General features: G+C 40.5%; 1 protein-coding gene across 2 annotated transcripts in view; it reads right to left on the bottom strand.

The window, feature by feature from the left end:
- Positions 1-1,511: 1,511 nt before the first annotated feature.
- Positions 1,512-22,398, bottom strand: part of LOC139372447 (interleukin-1 receptor accessory protein-like 1) — a 364,639-nt gene continuing 343,752 nt past the window's right edge. Inside the window, exons 10-12 of one of the 2 annotated variants that reach the window (XM_071112164.1) lie at positions 11,787-11,957; positions 10,715-10,759; positions 1,512-3,214 (exon numbers count right to left, since the gene is read on the bottom strand). In XM_071112164.1, the coding sequence (XP_070968265.1) occupies positions 2,472-3,214; positions 10,715-10,759; positions 11,787-11,957 (959 nt within the window). In that variant the 3' untranslated portion in view covers positions 1,512-2,471. The remainder of the gene's footprint in view (positions 3,215-10,714; positions 10,760-11,786; positions 11,958-22,398) is intronic. The other variant, XM_071112165.1, reaches the window with a different exon arrangement.

The following is a 22,398-nucleotide window of genomic DNA, read 5'->3' as shown; positions in this document are numbered from 1 at the left end:
GGTATGACAGTTGGAAATTGACGTTGATCTCAGTGATATACCAAGCAGCCAACAGAGTACAGTACATTGAAGAAAAAGACCAACACTTTGAAAAGATAAACCAAAGGGAAATTGAAAAAGCAATCATTTTTGCAGACCGAGGGGGACATAGACATCTCTTACAGAGTTTACTCATTGTGTATAGGTTAATAATTTGCATAATGTGTGGCACTACAAGGGACTGAATACACTGCCTCACTGTTTCTGTTTAGAAGCTGCTAGCACTATGAAGTATCAATAAAACAATGTTACGATATCAGATATTACAGAACACCCGTGTCGGATCCCGTAAATGATCGTATCTTACTTCATAGGGCTAGCCTCACAAGAACTATGTATGAAATGATTGTGGATTGTATGAGAGCACAGTCTCTCACTTTCTTTCTTTCTGAGGTTCCCTTGGAGACGGTTTACATCAGCGTAACCATGGCAACAGTATAGGGACATGCGTTGTGTCAGGACCGACCCAACACAGGCCTAATCTCCCCACTAAAGCGCCTCCCAACCAGGCTTTATCAAGTCCTGGTAAAAAAACAACGTTGGGGTCTTTGAGTAGCTCTTATTGTTGCTTAACTGGACTTCATGACATCATATTTTGGCCAATCTGAAACTAACCAAAAAACTTGGTAAAGCCCTAAAACAAGCCCTAAAACAAGCCCTAAAATAAGCCCTAATGTGGATCATGTGGTGTGGATTTCAGATCTTTTTTCTTCACAAGCACAATTTTAGCTTTGGTCTCACTTGCTTGAAGAATAATGAGGATAATCTTGCCTTTTCCCGTACCACTACGGACCATTGGATATTTGAAGGGGTTTAAGTTGAATTTCAGAGGAATCAAAATGGATGTGCATTTATTTGTCACTATGTGTGGAGATACATTTCTCTTGGGTGGAACTCCATGATTTGCTCCTGTATTTTGGTCCGTTTGACAGACTGTCACATGGTATGCTAACCATTTCTTCTTCTAGGAACATATGACAACAACACTCTGAACATGTCTTGGAAGTCAACTGTGTTCAGTGTGTCGTCTTTTCAAAATGGCTGCTGTCCTTCTCCATAGAAATCAGGGAGGCACTACGTCGAGGTTATCTGGTATTCATGTGCGGTGGGGTAATGAAGATACTTCTCACAAATCTGCTTTGATGAACGTTTTCGAGTGTGAACAGTGTTTCTTCTTTTTAAATACATTGACATATATCATAGGTTGAAAACATCTAGTTACTATGCACACTCCTCTGTTATGGAAAAGTCTTCAAAACACAAATATACACCCCCCCACCCAACAATGATATTAGGACTTGATGAAAACATCTCAAATGATTTTATATTTTTTCATCTTTCCACTAAGATAAGACAATTAGTGAATGACTCAAACATCCACTTTGTCTGCTATGCAATTAGGGAACTGCATAGCAAAATAATGTAGAAAACAGAATGCATGTTACTCTATTTCTGTCATTAGTGGGATGAAATGTGAATACGTATGTACTTCCAAGCAAATATTTTTGTTACAAAAATAGACTTTCTCATAAAATAATACACATAGTTGTTTTTAGGGTGATATATGTCTCTGTTAAGCTGAACAGAAAGGCTGTCTTTTCAAAAGAGCATGTCACTATGTTTGCGAGAGCTGCAACACTTGCACACCAAGTCTAGCACCAGTCTCTATAGTGTCCTGATGGGTCGGTTCATCTATTCATATCTTGCATACTCCCAGGCCTCTTCATCTGTTGCATAATCTAGTTTTGTTTAATAAGAGTCCCAAATAAAAGAAGATTCCATCTATGTAACCAGGACAACAAAAAAAGGACATTTTCTTTCGAATGAAACATCCAAACTTTCCCGCTACAATGCCATAACTGTTCAAAAACATAGAGTTCAAACCACCAGTACCACTACAAGTCCAGATCAAAATTACAACAGTTCAGCCAACAGACCTCACAGACCATCGTTTCACTTTCATTCCCAAATACAAACAAATTCAAACCATAAATCAAAACAGACGTAGAAATTTGATGATAAAAACTGGTGAATGAAAGGTCAAAGAAAAACAACAGAAAAATACTGACGCTATAAAGAAATATAAAATATATGTACAAGACCCTGTATTCCTTGAGTTTCTGGGTAAATGAACATCGGCGTTGGTGTCTGTGTGTACAGGCATTTCAAACCAAACGGAATCTCCTTTTCACGCCAAATCCTCCTTAGTCCTTGTCAAACAAATGTGGTCTGAGTCTGACGGAATGACTTGTCCTGTGTTGGTGATTTCCCCCTGTGAATCCTGGTGCAAATTCCACAGCAGCCGTCTCTAGTCCACTTAACGGTCTCCGTAGCAACACCCCCTCCACCGCCACCACCACCACACACTCTGCCAGCTACTTCTCCATCTACATACAATATATCCCATCTGTCCCTATGCCAGCCTGGTGCTGTCACCAGATGACACTGGATATACTGGTCTCGCGTGGCAGCAGCGGTAGCATGGCGTTATTGGCGTGTGCCTCCTCGATGCTCTGTTCTCTGGGTGTCCTGGCCTGGCCGTGGGGCCTCTGTCCGTTGATCAGAGTCATAGGGATGTTGCAGTAGGTGTGCTGGTTACCCAGGGTGGAGAGGGGAGGCAGGCTGCCGCCGGGGGCCATGTCGTACTCGTAGCTGCGGTAGTAATGTTTCTGCTGCCTCATCTGGGTGTGGTAGTTGACAGTGGAGTTGTGGAAGGTGCTCCTCAAGTCCGGGTGCGCCGTGGCCATGGCGGTGGAGGTGGCGGCTGCCATGGAGATGGCGGAGACGGTCTGGAGCTCGCCGAAAGGGCCCTGCTCGCTGACGTCCAGCACCTGCTCATTGCTGATGATGGGCTCCATGTGCTTGAAGGGCATCTCGTACTGCAAGTGTTTCCAGAAGTTGGAGCTGAGCTTGTTGCTCTTGGGACCACGCCACTTGATGACGGTCAGCATCTTGATGGTGTGTTTGAGCGCTTCCACTTCCTGGTAGTTCATGATGCCATGCAGCTCGGCACACTCGATCAGAATCACCTTGATCTCCCCGGTGACCAGCATGTTCCGGAGGCGGGTCTCCAGCTCGAAGATGCTCCAACCCCGCCGCACCACATAATTGGGTGTCATAACGATGATGAGGCGCTTGGATTGGTCCACACAGCGCGCCACGTCCTCGATATAGGCTGAAGAGAGGGAAGGAGAGGCATACAGAGAGAGAGGGGAGGGAAGGAGAGGGATGAAGAGAGAGATGGGAGGGAAGGAGAGGGATACAGAGAGAGGGGAGAGAAGGAGAGGGATACAGAGAGAGGGGAGTGAAGGAGAGGGATACAGAGAGAAGGGAGGGAGGGAGAGGGATACAGAGAGAGGGGAGGGAATGAGAGGGATACAGAGAGAGGGGAGGGAAGGAGAGGGATACAGAGAGAGAGGGGAGGGAAGGAGAGGGATACAGAAAGAGGGGAGGGAAGGAGAGGGATAAAGAGAGAGAGAGTGGAGGGGAGGAGAGGGATAAAGAGAGAGGGGAGGGAAGGAGAGGGATACAGAGAGAGAGAGGGGAGGGAAGGAGAGGGATACAGAGAGAGGGATACAGAGAGAAGGGAGGGAAGGAGAGGGATACAGAGAGAGGGGAGGGAAGGAGAGGGATACAGAGAGAAGGGAGGGGGGAGAGGGATACAGAGAGAGGGGAGGGAAGGAGAGGGATACAGAGAGAGAGGAGGGAAGGAGATGGATACAAAGAGAGAGGGGAGGGAGGGAGAGGTACAGAGATACAGAGGGAGGTGAGAGTGAGAGAGAAAGAAAGAGAGGCAAGAATGATATGAAGGAAGTTACAGTATGAAATAATAACACAGTATATAATAGTATATAATATAAATGTATCATATATATATATATATATATATTCTAGTCTGTATGTATAGTATGTAAAACATGGTCTATCATCCACTGGTTGATGCTGCCTGCTATGGTCTTTTATTGAGTTTGAATAGCTAAATAGGATATTTAAATGGAAGTGTATAAATCTAATGCATCATATAGAGCATGCATTTTACATTTAAAAAAAAAAAATATTGAGAAAAACAGAGAGAATGAGAAATAAGTCAACAAACACAAAACACACGAACATCAGACAATAAGACAACATATCAGACCCCATAGCCTTGTTAAACACACTGACATCAGACAATACATTGACCTATCAGACCCCATAGCCTTGTTAAACACACTGACATCAGACAATACATTGACCTATCAGACCCATAGCCTTGTTAAACACACTGACATCAGACAATACATTGACCTATCAGACCCCATAGCCTTGTTAAACACACTGACATCAGACAATACATTGACCTATCAGACCCATAGCCTTGTTAAACACACTGACATCAGACAATACATTGACCTATCAGACCCATAGCCTTGTTAAACACACTGACATCAGACAATACATTGACCTATCAGACCCATAGCCTTGTTAAACACACTGACATCAGACAATACATTGACCTATCAGACCCCATAGCCTTGTTAAACACACTGACAGCAGACAATACATTGACCTATTAGACCAATAGCCTTGTTAAACACACTGACAGCAGACAATACATTGACCTATCAGACCCATAGCCTTGTTAAACACACTGACATCAGACAATACATTGACCTATCAGACCCATAGCCTTGTTAAACACACTGACATCAGACAATACATTGACCTATCAGACCCATAGCCTTGTTAAACACACTGACATCAGACAATACATTGACCTATCAGACCCATAGCCTTGTTAAACACACTGACATCAGACAATACATTGACCTATCAGACCCATAGCCTTGTTAAACACACTGACATCAGACAATACATTGACCTATCAGACCCCATAGCCTTGTTAAACACACTGACATCAGACAATACATTGACCTATCAGATCATCCATATTGCCTTGTTAAACACACTGACATCAGACAATACATTGACCTATCAGACCCATAGCCTTGTTAAACACACTGACATCAGACAATACATTGACCTATCAGACCCATAGCCTTGTTAAACACACTGACATCAGACAATACATTGACCTATCAGACCCATAGCCTTGTTAAACACACTGACATCAGACAATACATTGACCTATCAGACCCATAGCCTTGTTAAACACACTGACACCAGACAATACATTGACCTATCAGACCCCATAGCCTTGTTAAACACACTGACAGCAGACAATACATTGACCTATCAGACCCATAGCCTTGTTAAACACACTGACATCAGACAATACATTGACCTATCAGACCCATAGCCTTGTTAAACACACTGACATCAGACAATACATTGACCTATCAGACCCATAGCCTTGTTAAACACACTGACACCAGACAATACATTGACCTATCAGACCCCATAGCCTTGTTAAACACACTGACAGCAGACAATACATTGACCTATCAGACCCATAGCCTTGTTAAACACACTGACACCAGACAATACATTGACCTATCAGACCCCATAGCCTTGTTAAACACACTGACAGCAGACAATACATTGACCTATCAGACCCATAGCCTTGTTAAACACACTGACATCAGACAATATATTGACCTATCAGACCCATAGCCTTGTTAAACACACTGACATCAGACAATACATTGACCTATCAGACCCATAGCCTTGTTAAACACACTGACATCAGACAATACATTGACCTATCAGACCCATAGCCTTGTTAAACACACTGACATCAGACAATACATTGACATATCAGACCCATAGCCTTGTTAAACACACTGACACCAGACAATACATTGACCTATCAGACCCCATAGCCTTGTTAAACACACTGACAGCAGACAATACATTGACCTATCAGACCCATAGCCTTGTTAAACACACTGACATCAGACAATACATTGACCTATCAGACCCCATAGCCTTGTTAAACACACTGACATCAGACAATACATTGACCTATCAGACCCATAGCCTTGTTAAACACACTGACATCAGACAATACATTGACCTATCAGACCCATAGCCTTGTTAAACACACTGACAGCAGACAATACATTGACCTATTAGACCAATAGCCTTGTTAAACACACTGACAGCAGACAATACATTGACCTATCAGACCCATAGCCTTGTTAAACACACTGACATCAGACAATACATTGACCTATCAGACCCATAGCCTTGTTAAACACACTGACATCAGACAATACATTGACCTATCAGACCCATAGCCTTGTTAAACACACTGACATCAGACAATACATTGACCTATCAGACCCATAGCCTTGTTAAACACACTGACATCAGACAATACATTGACCTATCAGACCCATAGCCTTGTTAAACACACTGACATCAGACAATACATTGACCTATCAGACCCCATAGCCTTGTTAAACACACTGACATCAGACAATACATTGACCTATCAGATCCCATAGCCTTGTTAAACACACTGACATCAGACAATACATTGACCTATCAGACCCATAGCCTTGTTAAACACACTGACATCAGACAATACATTGACCTATCAGACCCATAGCCTTGTTAAACACACTGACATCAGACAATACATTGACCTATCAGACCCATAGCCTTGTTAAACACACTGACATCAGACAATACATTGACCTATCAGACCCATAGCCTTGTTAAACACACTGACACCAGACAATACATTGACCTATCAGACCCCATAGCCTTGTTAAACACACTGACAGCAGACAATACATTGACCTATCAGACCCATAGCCTTGTTAAACACACTGACATCAGACAATACATTGACCTATCAGACCCATAGCCTTGTTAAACACACTGACATCAGACAATACATTGACCTATCAGACCCATAGCCTTGTTAAACACACTGACACCAGACAATACATTGACCTATCAGACCCATAGCCTTGTTAAACACACTGACACCAGACAATACATTGACCTATCAGACCCCATAGCCTTGTTAAACACACTGACAGCAGACAATACATTGACCTATCAGACCCATAGCCTTGTTAAACACACTGACATCAGACAATACATTGACCTATCAGACCCATAGCCTTGTTAAACACACTGACATCAGACAATACATTGACCTATCAGACCCATAGCCTTGTTAAACACACTGACATCAGACAATACATTGACCTATCAGACCCATAGCCTTGTTAAACACACTGACATCAGACAATACATTGACATATCAGACCCATAGCCTTGTTAAACACACTGACACCAGACAATACATTGACCTATCAGACCCCATAGCCTTGTTAAACACACTGACAGCAGACAATACATTGACCTATCAGACCCATAGCCTTGTTAAACACACTGACATCAGACAATACATTGACATATCAGACCCCATAGCCTTGTTAAACACACTGACATCAGACAATACATTGACCTATCAGACCCATAGCCTTGTTAAACACACTGACACCAGACAATACATTGACCTATCAGACCCATAGCCTTGTTAAACACACTGACATCAGACAATACATTGACCTATCAGACCCCATTGCCTTGTTAAACACACTGACATCAGACAATACATTGACCTATCAGACCCATAGCCTTGTTAAACACACTGACACCAGACAATACATTGACCTATCAGACCCATAGCCTTGTTAAACACACTGACATCAGACAATACATTGACCTATCAGACCCATAGCCTTGTTAAACACACTGACATCAGACAATACATTGACCTATCAGACCCATAGCCTTGTTAAACACACTGACACCAGACAATACATTGACCTATCAGACCCATAGCCTTGTTAAACACACTGACATCAGACAATACATTGACCTATCAGACCCCATAGCCTTGTTAAACACACTGACAGCAGACAATACATTGACCTATTAGACCAATAGCCTTGTTAAACACACTGACAGAAGACAATACATTGACCTATCAGACCCATAGCCTTGTTAAACACACTGACATCAGACAATACATTGACCTATCAGACCCCATTGCCTTGTTAAACACACTGACATCAGACAATACATTGACCTATCAGACCCATAGCCTTGTTAAACACACTGACATCAGACAATACATTGACCTATCAGACCCATAGCCTTGTTAAACTGTATGTTTTAAACTGCTGATATAATGGCTATTAGAGACCTACTGAGTCACAATAACTCAAAGTGATAACAATATGAGAGAAATTGATCTGTGTGTGTGCGTGTGCGTGTGTGCGTGTGCTTGTGCGTGTGTGCGTGTGCGTGTGCGTGTGTGTGTGCGTGTGCGTGTGTGTGTGGCTACTTACTATGTGTTCATGTGTGTGTGTGTGTAGGGAGACACACTATACAAGCTGCCCTTTCTAAACAGTGTTCCTTATTTGTAACAGTACATATCGTCGAGCCAAATGTAGGCATTGTGCGTGTCCCCTACATGCCAGAAGAGCAGAGGCTGCTAAAGTCTGCTATTAGTGAGGCTGCTGGGGTCCTGTCAGAAACAAAGAATTTTCCACTACAGGTTGACAGGATTAACTAAGCTTCCCTTTCTAATCAAAGAGCCCCTACTGTGAGAGGTGCTGCTCTCTGAGCCAACAGGGCTGGCCATCTCTCACTCTCTCTTTCTTGCTCTCTCTCTCACTCTCCCTCTTTCTATCTCTCCTTCTCTCCATCTCCCTTTCTCCCTCACTCACTCCATCTCCTTATGGACCCCTCTACATCTCCCTCACCCTCCGTCTCTCTCCTTCTTGTCTCCCTCCAACCCTTGGGCAGGTTAAAACTCAAAAGGGCTTTTCTCTTTTATGCCTTATGCTCAGCTGAGCCCCTGGGGATAGAGGAGAGCAAGAGAGCAGGCTGATTAGCAGGAGTATGGAGAACAAAGCCCTCTCATCACCTCACTATGATAAGTCAGTCTGGATGTTCTCTGTAATTGGACTTTAACGCTGGCAAACACAAGACCCCTTTGCACCCTCTACTATCTCTCTCTATGCTTCTCTGTCTCTATCTCTCTGCTTCTCTGCCTCTCTCTCTCTCTCTCTCTCTGCCTCTCTATCTCTCTGCTTCACTGCCTCTCTCTCTCTGCTTCTCTGTCTCTCTCTCTCTGCTTCTCTTCCTCTCTCTCTCTCTCTCTCTGCTTCTCTGTCTCTCTCTCTGCTTTCTGCCTCTCTCTCTCTCTCTCTCTGCTTCTCTGTCTCTCTCTCTCTCTGCTTCTCTGCCTCTCTCTCTCTCTCTCTCTGCTTCTCTGTCTCTCTCTCTCTGCTTCTCTGTCTCTCTCTCTCTCTGCTTCTCTGTCTCTTTCTCTCTGCTTCTCTGTCTCTCTCTCTCTCTCTGCTTCTCTGCCTCTCTCTCTCTCTGCTTCTCTCTCTCTCTGCTTCTCTGTCTCTGCTCCTCTGCTTCTCTCTCTCTTTCTGCTTCTCTCTCTCTCTGCTTCTCTGTCTCTGCTCCTCTGCTTCTCCCTCTCTCTGCCTCTCTGTCTCTGCTCCTCTGCTTCTCTCTCTCTCTGCTTCTCTCTCTCTCTGCTTCTCTGTCTCTGCTCCTCTGCTTCTCTCTCTCTCTGCTTCTCTGTCTCTGCTCCCCTGCTTCTCTCTCCCTCTGCTTCTCTCTCTCTCTGCTTCTCTCTCTCTCTCTGCTTCTCTGTCTCTGCTCCTCTGCTTCTCTCTCTCTGCTTTTCTCTCTCTCTGCTTCTCTCTCTCTGCTCCTCTGCTTCTCTCTCTCTCTGCTTCTCTCTCTCTCTGCTTCTCTGTCTCTGCTCCTCTGCTTCTCTCTCTCTGCTTCTCTCTCTCTCTGCTTCTCTCTCTCTGCTCCTCTGCTTCTCTCTCCTTCTGCTTCTCTCTCTCTCTGCTTCTCTGTCTCTGCTCCTCTGCTTCTCTCTCTCTCTGCTTCTCTGTCTCTGCTCCCCTGCTTCTCTATCTCTCTGCTTCTCTCTCTCTCTGCTTCTCTGTCTCTACTCCCCTGCTTCTCTCTCTCTCTGCTTCTCTCTCTCTCTCTCTCTCTCTCTCTCTCTCTCTGTCGTTGCTTCTCTGTCTCTGCTTCTATGTCTCTCTGCTTCTCTCTGCCTCTCCGTCTCTCTCCGTCTCTCTCCGTCTCTCTCTCTCTCTCTCTCTCTCTCTCTCTCTCTCTCTCTCTCTCTCTGTCGTTGCTTCTCTGTCTCTGCTTCTATGTCTCTCTGCTTCTCTCTGCTTCTCTGTCTGCTTCTCTTTGCTTCTCTGTCTCTCTCCGTCTCTCTCCGTCTCTCTCCGTCTCTCTCCGTCTCTCTCCGTCTCTCTCTGTCTCTCGCGATCTCTCGCGGTCTCTCTCTAGAGTAGCACGGATGGTGTGGCTGGTTGTGGCTGGGTGTGGCTGGTTGTGGCTGGGTGTGGCTAGTTGTGGCTGGGTGTGGCTGGTTGTGGCTGGGTGTGGCTGGTTGTGGCTGGGTGTGGCTGGTTGTGGCTGGGTGTGGCTGTTTGCGGCTGGGTGAGGCTGATTGTGGCTGATTGTGGCTGGTTGTGTCAGGTTGTGGCTGGTTGTGGTTAGTTGTGGCTGGTTGTGTCAGGTTGTGGCGGGTTGTGGTTAGTTGTGGCTGGGAGTGGCTGGTTGTGGTTAGTTGTGGCTGGTTGTGTCAGGTTGTGGCTGGTTGTGGTTAGTTGCTGATGCTGACACAAGTAGGGGTAAGTGGCTGGGGGAATGAGAGTACCTCTAAGGAGTCTTGAATCGTCCTGGAAATGATCATTGGTGAAACCTAAACATAAATAGTTCAACATTCAAAAGGTGTGATCAGGTAGACTTGCAGAAAGGCATCAGAGGAAGTTAGAGTCAGGGGACTTAAATAAGTTACTTAGATAAACTGTGCCTAGTTTCTCTCAACTCACCAAAACACCTTTATCCTAGTTTAATATGGGAGTTGTGGCATCAGGACCAAAGGAGTCTGTCAGTTTATATACTATGTATTACATTGTACTAGATGCGTTTCAAACAATTCATTGGCTATGAAGACTACTATTTCAATTGATTACTTTATACTCAAACTTTCAACATAGCATATATTTCAATGAAATAAATAGCTTTATTTGCATTTAAAAAAACTTGTTAATTAATTTGCCTAGAGACAAATCCATTGACTAATGAGGTCTTAGAGGAGAGCAAAAGTCCTTAGAAGGTCTGTATTTTAGCCCTGGGTTTGTGCCACGTATCCCCTATTAACACAGTCCCCCTGACAACACAAACATTTAAGTCAAACTGGCTGTAATCGTAACATCGACACAAACTGAACAATGTGACAGACAAGAATGTGACACAAATGAGCAAAAACAAAGAAAAGGATTCCAACTGAGAGTAATGGAACAGTATCAGAGAAGCATTATCCTCCAGTATCATGGCCCTATCACAGGTGCCAAGTGTGAATCTGAATTACAAGCAGTGAACTGCAGTCAACTTGCAGAAGTCCCCTTTGATTGGTTGCGAGACGGCGATCATAAAGATATGATTAAGACCGGATCAATGCAATATAATCACAAAGATGATTATTACCCACTAATTACACATTTTCAGCTATACCACAGACAACTCAAAATCAGCGCCTGAAAGCGCCATGCTGTTATGTTGTAATTAACATATTAAAGTGACAGCTCACTGCAAAATCAAAGTTTGTCAGATGTTTACAGTGCAAACTAAGATGATAGAATGTGTCACGTGGTATGTACACAACACAATGACAACATTAGAAACAGAATTAAACAGGAAATAAACCAAAAAGGTACAAAACTTACTTCCGGTTGGGATCAAGTCCCTGTCTGGAATGAACAGTTTATACCCATAATGCCTCTCCAGGACGTCGGGTAGGATCTCCAGGGCGAAGCGTTCTTCCTCACGCGTCTCCTGACTCCACTGGTCCGGGTCCACTTTGGTGTATGACAGATAGGCATCATAGTCCTTATTATCTACAGGAGTAACACACAGACCAGTCTATTACTACACTATAAAGGATACAGACCAGTTTATTACTACACTATAGAGGATACAGACCAGTCTATTACTACAATATAGAGGATACAGACCAGTCCATTACTACACTATAGAGGACACAGACCAGTCTATTACTACACTATATAGGATACAGACCAGTCTATTACTACACTATAGAGGATACAGACCAGTCCATTACTACACTATAGAGGATACAGACCAGTCCATTACTACACTATAGAGGATACAGACCAGTCCATTACTACACTATAGAGGACATAGACCAGTCTATTACTACACTATAGAGGATACAGACCAGTCTATTACTACACTATAGAGGATACAGACCAGTCTATTACTACACTATAGAGGATATTAGTAACACACAGACCAGTCCATTACTCCACTATAGAGGATATTAGTAACACACAGACCAGTCTATTACTACACTATAGAGGATATTAGGAACACACAGACCAGTCCATTACTACACTATAGAGGACACAGACCAGTCTATTACTACACTATAGAGGATACAGACCAGTCTATTACTACACTATAGAGGATACAGACCAGTCTATTACTACACTATAGAGGATATTAGTAACACACAGACCAGTCCATTACTTCACTATAGAGGATATTAGTAACACACAGACCAGTCTATTACTATACTATAGAGGATACAGACCAGTCCATTACTACACTATAGAGGATACAGACCAGTCCATTACTACACTATAGATTATATTAGTAACACACAGACCAGTCCATTACTACACTATAGAGGATATTAGTAACACACAGACCAGTCTATTATTACACAATAGAGAATATTAGTAACACACAGACCAGTCCATTACTACACTATAGAGGATACAGACCAGTCCATTACTACACTATAGAGGATATTAGTAACACACAGACCAGTCTATTATTACACTATAGAGGATACAGACAAGTCCATTACTACACTATAGATGATATTAGTAACACACAGACCAGTCCATTACTACACTATAGAGGATATTAGTAACACACAGACCAGTCTATTATTACACAATAGAGCATATTAGTAACACACAGACCAGTCCATTACTACACTATAGAGGATACAGACCAGTCCATTACTACACTATAGAGGATACAGACCAGTCCAATACTACACTATAGAGGATATTAGTAACACACAGACCAGTCTATTATTACACTATAGAGGATACAGACCAGTCCATTACTACACTATAGATGATATTAGTAACACACAGACCAGTCCATTACTACACTATAGAGGATATTAGTAACACACAGACCAGTCTATTATTACACAATAGAGAATATTAGTAACACACAGACCAGTCCATTACTACACTATAGAGGATACAGACCAGTCCATTACTACACTATAGAGGATACAGATCAGTCTATTACTACACTATAGAGGATATTAGTTACACACAGACCAGTCTACTACTACACTATAGAGGATATTAGTAACACGCAGACCAGTCCATTACTACACTATAGAGGATACAGATCAGTCTATTACTACACTATAGAGGATATTAGTTACACACAGACCAGTCTACTACTACACTATAGAGGATATTAGTAACACACAGACCAGTCTATTACTACACTATAGAGGATACAGACCAGTCTATTACTACATTATAGAGGATATTAGTAACACACAGACCAGTCTATTACTACACTATAGAGGATACAGACCAGTCCATTACTACACTATAGAGGATATTAGTAAAACACAGACAAGTCCATTACTACACTATAGAGGATACAGACCAGTCTATTACTACACTATAGAGGATACAGACCAGTCTATTACTACACTATACAGGATACAGACCAGTCCATTACTACACTATAGAGGATACAGACCAGTCCATTACTACACTATAGAGGATACAGACCAGTCCATTACTACACTATAGAGGATATAGACCAGTCCATTACTACACTATAGAGGATACAGACCAGTCCATTACTACACTATAGAGGATATTAGTAACACACAGACCAGTCCATTACTACACTATAGAGGATACAGACCAGTCTATTACTACATTATAGAGGATATTAGTAACACACAGACCAATCTATTATTACACTATAGAGGATATTAGTAACACACAGACCAGTCTATTACTACACTATAGAGGATACAGACCAGTCTATTACTACACTATAGAGGATACAGATCAGTCTATTACTACACTATAGAGGAAATTAGTAACACACAGACCAGTCTATTACTACACTATAGAGGATACAGACCAGTCCATTACTACAATATAGAGGATATTAGTAACACACAGACCAGTCTATTATTACACTATAGAGGATACAGACCAGTCCATTACTACACTATAGATGATATTAGTAACACACAGACCGGTCCATTACTACACTATAGAGGATATTAGTAACACACAGACCAGTCTATTATTACACAATAGAGAATATTAGTAACACACAGACCAGTCCATTACTACACTATAGAGGATACAGATAAGTCTATTACTACACTATAGAGGATATTAGTTACACACAGACCAGTCTACTACTACACTATAGAGGATATTAGTAACACACAGACCAGTCCATTACTACACTATAGAGGATACAGATCAGTCCATTACTACACTATAGAGGATACAGACCAGTCCATTACTACACTATAGAGGATATTAGTAACACACAGACCAGTCCATTACTACACTATAGAGGATGCAGACCAGTCTATTACTACACTATAGAGGATACAGACCAGTCCATTACTATACTATAGAGGATACAGACCAGTCCATTACTACACTATAGAGGATACAGACCCGTCCATTACTACACTATAGAGGATATTAGTAACACACAGACCAGTCCATTACTACACTATAGAGGATACAGACCAGTCTATTACTACATTATAGAGGATATTAGTAACACACAGACCAGTCTATTATTACACTATAGAGGATATTAGTAACACACAGACCAGTATATTACTACACTATAGAGGATACAGACCAGTCTATTACTACACTATAGAGGATACAGATCAGTCTATTACTACACTATAGAGGATATTAGTAACACACAGACGAGTCCATTACTACACTATAGAGGATACATACCAGTCTATTACTACACTATAGAGGATATTACTAACACACAGAGCAGTCCATTACTACACTATAGAGGATACAGACCAGTCCATTACTACACTATAGAGGATACAGACCAGTCTATTACTACACTATAGAGGATACAGACCAGTCCATTACTACACTATAGAGGATATAAGTAACATACAGACCAGTCTATTATTACACTATAGAGGATATTAGTAAAATACAGACCAGTCTATTACTAAACTATAGATGATACAGACCAGTCCATTACTACACTATAGAGGATACAGATCAGTCTATTACTACACTATAGAGGATATTAGTTACACACAGACAAGTCTACTACTACACTATAGAGGATATTAATAACACACAGACCAGTCCATTACTACACTATAGAGGATACTGACCAGTCTATTACTACAATATAGAGGATATTAGTAACACACAGAGCAGTCCATTACTACACTATAGAGGATACAGACCAGTCCATTACTACACTATAGAGGATACAGACCAGTTTATTACTACACTATAGAGGATACAGACCAGTCCATTACTACACTATAGAGGATATTAGTAACATACAGACCAGTCTATTATTACACTATAGAGGATATTAGTAACATACAGACCAGTCTATTACTAAACTATAGATGATACAGACCAGTCCATTACTACACTATAGATGATACAGATCAGTCTATTACTACACTATAGAGGATACAGACCAGTCTATTACTACACTATAGAGGATATTAGTAACACACAGACCAGTCCATTACTACACTATAGAGGATATTAGTAACACACAGACCAGTCTATTACTACACTATAGAGGATATTAGTAACACACAGACCAGTCTATTACTACACCATAGAGGATACAGACCAGTCCATTACTACACCATAGAGGATATTAGTAACATACAGACCAGTCGATGACTACACTATAGAGGATATTAGTAACACACAGACCAGTCTATTACTACACTATAGAGGATATTAGTAACACACAAACCAGTCCATTACTACACTATAGAGGATATTAGTAACACACAGACCAGTCTATTACTACACTATAGAGGATATTAGTAACACACAGACCAGTCTATTACTACACTAAAGAGGATACAGACCAGTCCATTACTACACTATAGAGGATATTAGTAACACACAGACCAGTCTATCACTACACTATACAGGATACAGACCAGTCTACTACTACACTATAGAGGATATTAGTAACACACAGACCAGTCCATTACTACACTATAGAGGATACAGATCAGTCCATTACTACACTATAGAGGATACAGACCAGTCCATTACTACACTATAGAGGATATTAGTAACACACAGACCAGTCCATTACTACACTATAGAGGATGCAGACCAGTCTATTACTACACTATAGAGGATACAGACCAGTCCATTACTATACTATAGAGGATACAGACCAGTCCATTACTACACTATAGAGGATACAGACCCGTCCATTACTACACTATAGAGGATATTAGTAACACACAGACCAGTCCATTACTACACTATAGAGGATACAGACCAGTCTATTACTACATTATAGAGGATATTAGTAACACACAGACCAGTCTATTATTACACTATAGAGGATATTAGTAACACACAGACCAGTATATTACTACACTATAGAGGATACAGACCAGTCTATTACTACACTATAGAGGATACAGATCAGTCTATTACTACACTATAGAGGATATTAGTAACACACAGACGAGTCCATTACTACACTATAGAGGATACATACCAGTCTATTACTACACTATAGAGGATATTACTAACACACAGAGCAGTCCATTACTACACTATAGAGGATACAGACCAGTCCATTACTACACTATAGAGGATACAGACCAGTCTATTACTACACTATAGAGGATACAGACCAGTCCATTACTACACTATAGAGGATATAAGTAACATACAGACCAGTCTATTATTACACTATAGAGGATATTAGTAAAATACAGACCAGTCTATTACTAAACTATAGATGATACAGACCAGTCCATTACTACACTATAGAGGATACAGATCAGTCTATTACTACACTATAGAGGATATTAGTTACACACAGACAAGTCTACTACTACACTATAGAGGATATTAATAACACACAGACCAGTCCATTACTACACTATAGAGGATACTGACCAGTCTATTACTACAATATAGAGGATATTAGTAACACACAGAGCAGTCCATTACTACACTATAGAGGATACAGATTAGTCCATTACTACACTATAGAGGATACAGACCAGTTTATTACTACACTATAGAGGATACAGACCAGTCCATTACTACACTATAGAGGATATTAGTAACATACAGACCAGTCTATTATTACACTATAGAGGATATTAGTAACATACAGACCAGTCTATTACTAAACTATAGATGATACAGACCAGTCCATTACTACACTATAGATGATACAGATCAGTCTATTACTACACTATAGAGGATACAGACCAGTCTATTACTACACTATAGAGGATATTAGTAACACACAGACCAGTCCATTACTACACTATAGAGGATATTAGTAACACACAGACCAGTCTATTACTACACTATAGAGGATATTAGTAACACACAGACCAGTCTATTACTACACCATAGAGGATACAGACCAGTCCATTACTACACCATAGAGGATATTAGTAACATACAGACCAGTCGATGACTACACTATAGAGGATATTAGTAACACACAGACCAGTCTATTACTACACTATAGAGGATATTAGTAACACACAAACCAGTCCATTACTACACTATAGAGGATATTAGTAACACACAGACCAGTCTATTACTACACTATAGAGGATATTAGTAACACACAGACCAGTCTATTACTACACTAAAGAGGATACAGACCAGTCCATTACTACACTATAGAGGATATTAGTAACACACAGACCAGTCTATCACTACACTATACAGGATACAGACCAGTCTACTACTACACTATAGAGGATATTAGTAACACACAGACCAGTCCATTACTACACTATAGAGGATACAGATCAGTCTATTACTACACTATAGTGGATATTAGTTACACACAGACCAGTCTACTACTACACTATAGAGGATATTAGTAACATACAGACCAGTCCATTACTACACTATAGAGGATACAGACCAGTCCATTACTACACTATAGAGGATACAGACCAGGCCATTACTACACTATAGAGGATATTAGTTACACACAGACCGGTCTATGACTACACTATAGAGGATATTAGTAACACACAGACCAGTCCATTACTACACTATAGAGGATACAGACCAGTCCATTACTACACTATAGAGGATATTAGTAACACACAGACCAGTCCATTACTACACTATAGAGGATGCAGACCAGTCTATTACTACACTATAGAGGATACAGACCAGTCCATTACTACACTATAGAGGATATTAGTAACACACAGACCAGTCTATTATTACACTATAGAGGATACAGACCAGTCCATTACTACACTATAGATGATATTAGTAACACACAGACCAGTCCATTACTACACTATAGAGGATATTAGTAACACACAGACCAGTCTATTATTACACAATAGAGAATATTAGTAACACACAGACCAGTCCATTACTACACTATAGAGGATACAGATCAGTCTATTACTACACTATAGAGGATATTAGTTACACACAGACCAGTCTACTACTTCACTATAGAGGATATTAGTAACACACAGACCAGTCCATTACTACACTATAGAGGATACAGATCAGTCTATTACTACACTATAGAGGATATTAGTTACACACAGACCAGTCTACTACTACACTATAGAGGATATTAGTAACACACATACCAGTCTATTACTACACTATAGAGGATACAGACCAGTCTATTACTACATTATAGAGGATATTAGAAACACACAGACCAGTCTATTACTACACTATAGAGGATACAGACCAGTCCATTACTACACTATAGAGGATATTAGTAAAACACAGACAATTCCATTACTACACTATAGAGGATACAGACCAGTCCATTACTACATTATAGAGAATACAGACCAGTCTATTACTACACTATAGAGGATGCAGACCAGTCCATTACTACACTATAGAGGATACAGACCAGTCCATTACTACACTATAGAGGATATTAGTAACACACAGACCAGTCCATTACTACACTATAGAGGATACAGACCAGTCTATTACTACACTATAGAGGATACAGACCAGTCTATTACTACACTATACAGGATACAGACCAGTCCATTACTACACCATAGAGGATACAGACCAGTCCATTACTACACTATAGAGGATACAGACCAGTCCATTACTACACTATAGAGGATATAGACCAGTCCATTACTACACTATAGAGGATACAGACCAGTCCATTACTACACTATAGAGGATATTAGTAACACACAGACCAGTCCATTACTACACTATAGAGGATACAGACCAGTCTATTACTACATTATAGAGGATATTAGTAACACACAGACCAGTCTATTATTACACTATAGAGGATATTAGTAACACACAAACCAGTCTATTACTACACTATAGAGGATACAGACCAGTCTATTACTACACTATAGAGGATACAGATCAGTCTATTACTACACTATAGAGGAAATTAGTAACACACAGACCAGTCTATTACTACACTATAGAGGATACAGACCAGTCCATTACTACAATATAGAGGAAATTAGTAACACACAGACCAGTCTATTACTACACTATAGAGGATACAGACCAGTCCATTACTACACTATAGATGATATTAGTAACACACCGACCAGTCCATTACTACACTTTAGAGGATATTAGTAACACACAGACCAGTCTATTATTACACAATAGAGAATATTAGTAACACACAGACCAGTCCATTACTACACTATAGAGGATACAGATCAGTCCATTACTACACTATAGAGTATACAGATAAGTCTATTACTACACTATAGAGGATATTAGTTACACACAGACCAGTCTACTACTACACTATAGAGGATATTAGTAACACACAGACCAGTCCATTACTACACTATAGAGGATACAGATCAGTCCATTACTACACTATAGAGGATACAGACCAGTCCATTACTACACTAAAGAGGATATTAGTAACAAACAGACCAGTCCATTACTACACTATAGAGGATGCAGACCAGTCTATTACTACACTATAGAGGATACAGACCAGTCCATTACTACACTATAGAGGATACAGACCAGTCCATTACTACACTATAGAGGATACAGACCAGTCCATTACTACACTATATAGGATATTAGTAACACACAGACCAGTCCATTACTACACTATAGAGGATACAGACCAGTCTATTACTACATTATAGAGGATATTAGTAACACACATACCAGTCTATTATTACACTATAGAGGATATTAGTAACACACAGACCAGTATATTACTACACTATAGAGGATACAGACCAGTCTATTACTACACTATAGAGGATACAGATCAGTCTATTACTACACTATAGAGGATATTAGTAACACACAGACGAGTCCTATACTACACTATAGAGGATACAGACCAGTCCATTACTACACTATAGAGGATACAGACCAGTCTATTACTACACTATAGAGGATACAGACCAGTCCATTACTACACTATAGAGGATATTAGTAACATACAGACCAGTCTATTACTAAACTATAGATGATACAGACCAGTCCATTACTACACTATAGAGGATACAGATCAGTCTATTACTACACTATAGAGGATATTAGTTACACACAGACCAGTCTACTACTACACTATAGATGATATTAGTAACACACAGACCAGTCCATTACTACACTATAGAGGATACAGACCAGTCTATTACTACAATATAGAGGATATTAGTAACACACAGAGCAGTCCATTACTCCACTATAGAGGATATTAGTAACACACAGACCAGTCTATTACTACACTATAGAGGATATTAGTAACACACAGACCAGTCCATTACTACACTATAGAGGACACAGACCAGTCTATTACTACACTATAGAGGATACAGACCAGTCTATTACTACACTATAGAGGATATTAGTAACACACAGACCAGTCCATTACTCCACTATAGAGGATATTAGTAACACACAGACCAGTCTATTACTACACTATAGAGGATATTAGTAACACACAGACCAGTCCATTACTACACTATAGAGGACACAGACCAGTCTATTACTACACTATAGAGGATACAGACCAGTCTATTACTACACTATAGAGGATACAGACCAGTCTATTACTACACTATAGAGGATATTAGTAACACACAGACCAGTCCATTACTTCACTATAGAGGATATTAGTAACACACAGACCAGTCTATTACTACACTATAGAGGATACAGACCAGTCCATTACTACACTATAGAGGATACAGACCAGTCCATTACTACACTATAGATTATATTAGTAACACACAGACCAGTCCATTACTACACTATAGAGGATATTAGTAACACACAGACCAGTCTATTATTACACAATAGAGAATATTAGTAACACACAGACCAGTCCATTACTACACTATAGAGGATACAGACCAGTCCATTACTACACTATAGAGGATATTAGTAACACACAGACCAGTCTATTATTACACTATAGAGGATACAGACAAGTCCATTACTACACTATAGATGATATTAGTAACACACAGACCAGTCCATTACTACACAATAGAGGATATTAGTAACACACAGACCAGTCTATTATTACACAATAGAGAATATTAGTAACACACAGACCAGTCCATTACTACACTATAGAGGATACAGACCAGTCCATTACTACACTATAGAGGATACAGACCAGTCCAATACTACACTATAGAGGATATTAGTAACACACAGACCAGTCTATTATTACACTATAGAGGATACAGACCAGTCCATTACTACACTATAGATGATATTAGTAACACACAGACCAGTCCATTACTACACTATAGAGGATATTAGTAACACACAGACCAGTCTATTATTACACAATAGAGAATATTAGTAACACACAGACCAGTCCATTACTACACTATAGAGGATACAGACCAGTCCATTACTACACTATAGAGGATACAGATCAGTCTACTACTACACTATAGAGGATATTAGTAACACGCAGACCAGTCCATTACTACACTATAGAGGATACAGATCAGTCTAT

This window comes from Oncorhynchus clarkii, chromosome 18, assembly GCF_045791955.1.
Source record: "Oncorhynchus clarkii lewisi isolate Uvic-CL-2024 chromosome 18, UVic_Ocla_1.0, whole genome shotgun sequence".
In the NCBI taxonomy this organism is placed as follows: domain Eukaryota; kingdom Metazoa; phylum Chordata; class Actinopteri; order Salmoniformes; family Salmonidae; genus Oncorhynchus; species Oncorhynchus clarkii.
Note: the sequence above shows the minus strand (reverse complement) of the source record. Positions and strands in the feature narration are given on the sequence as shown.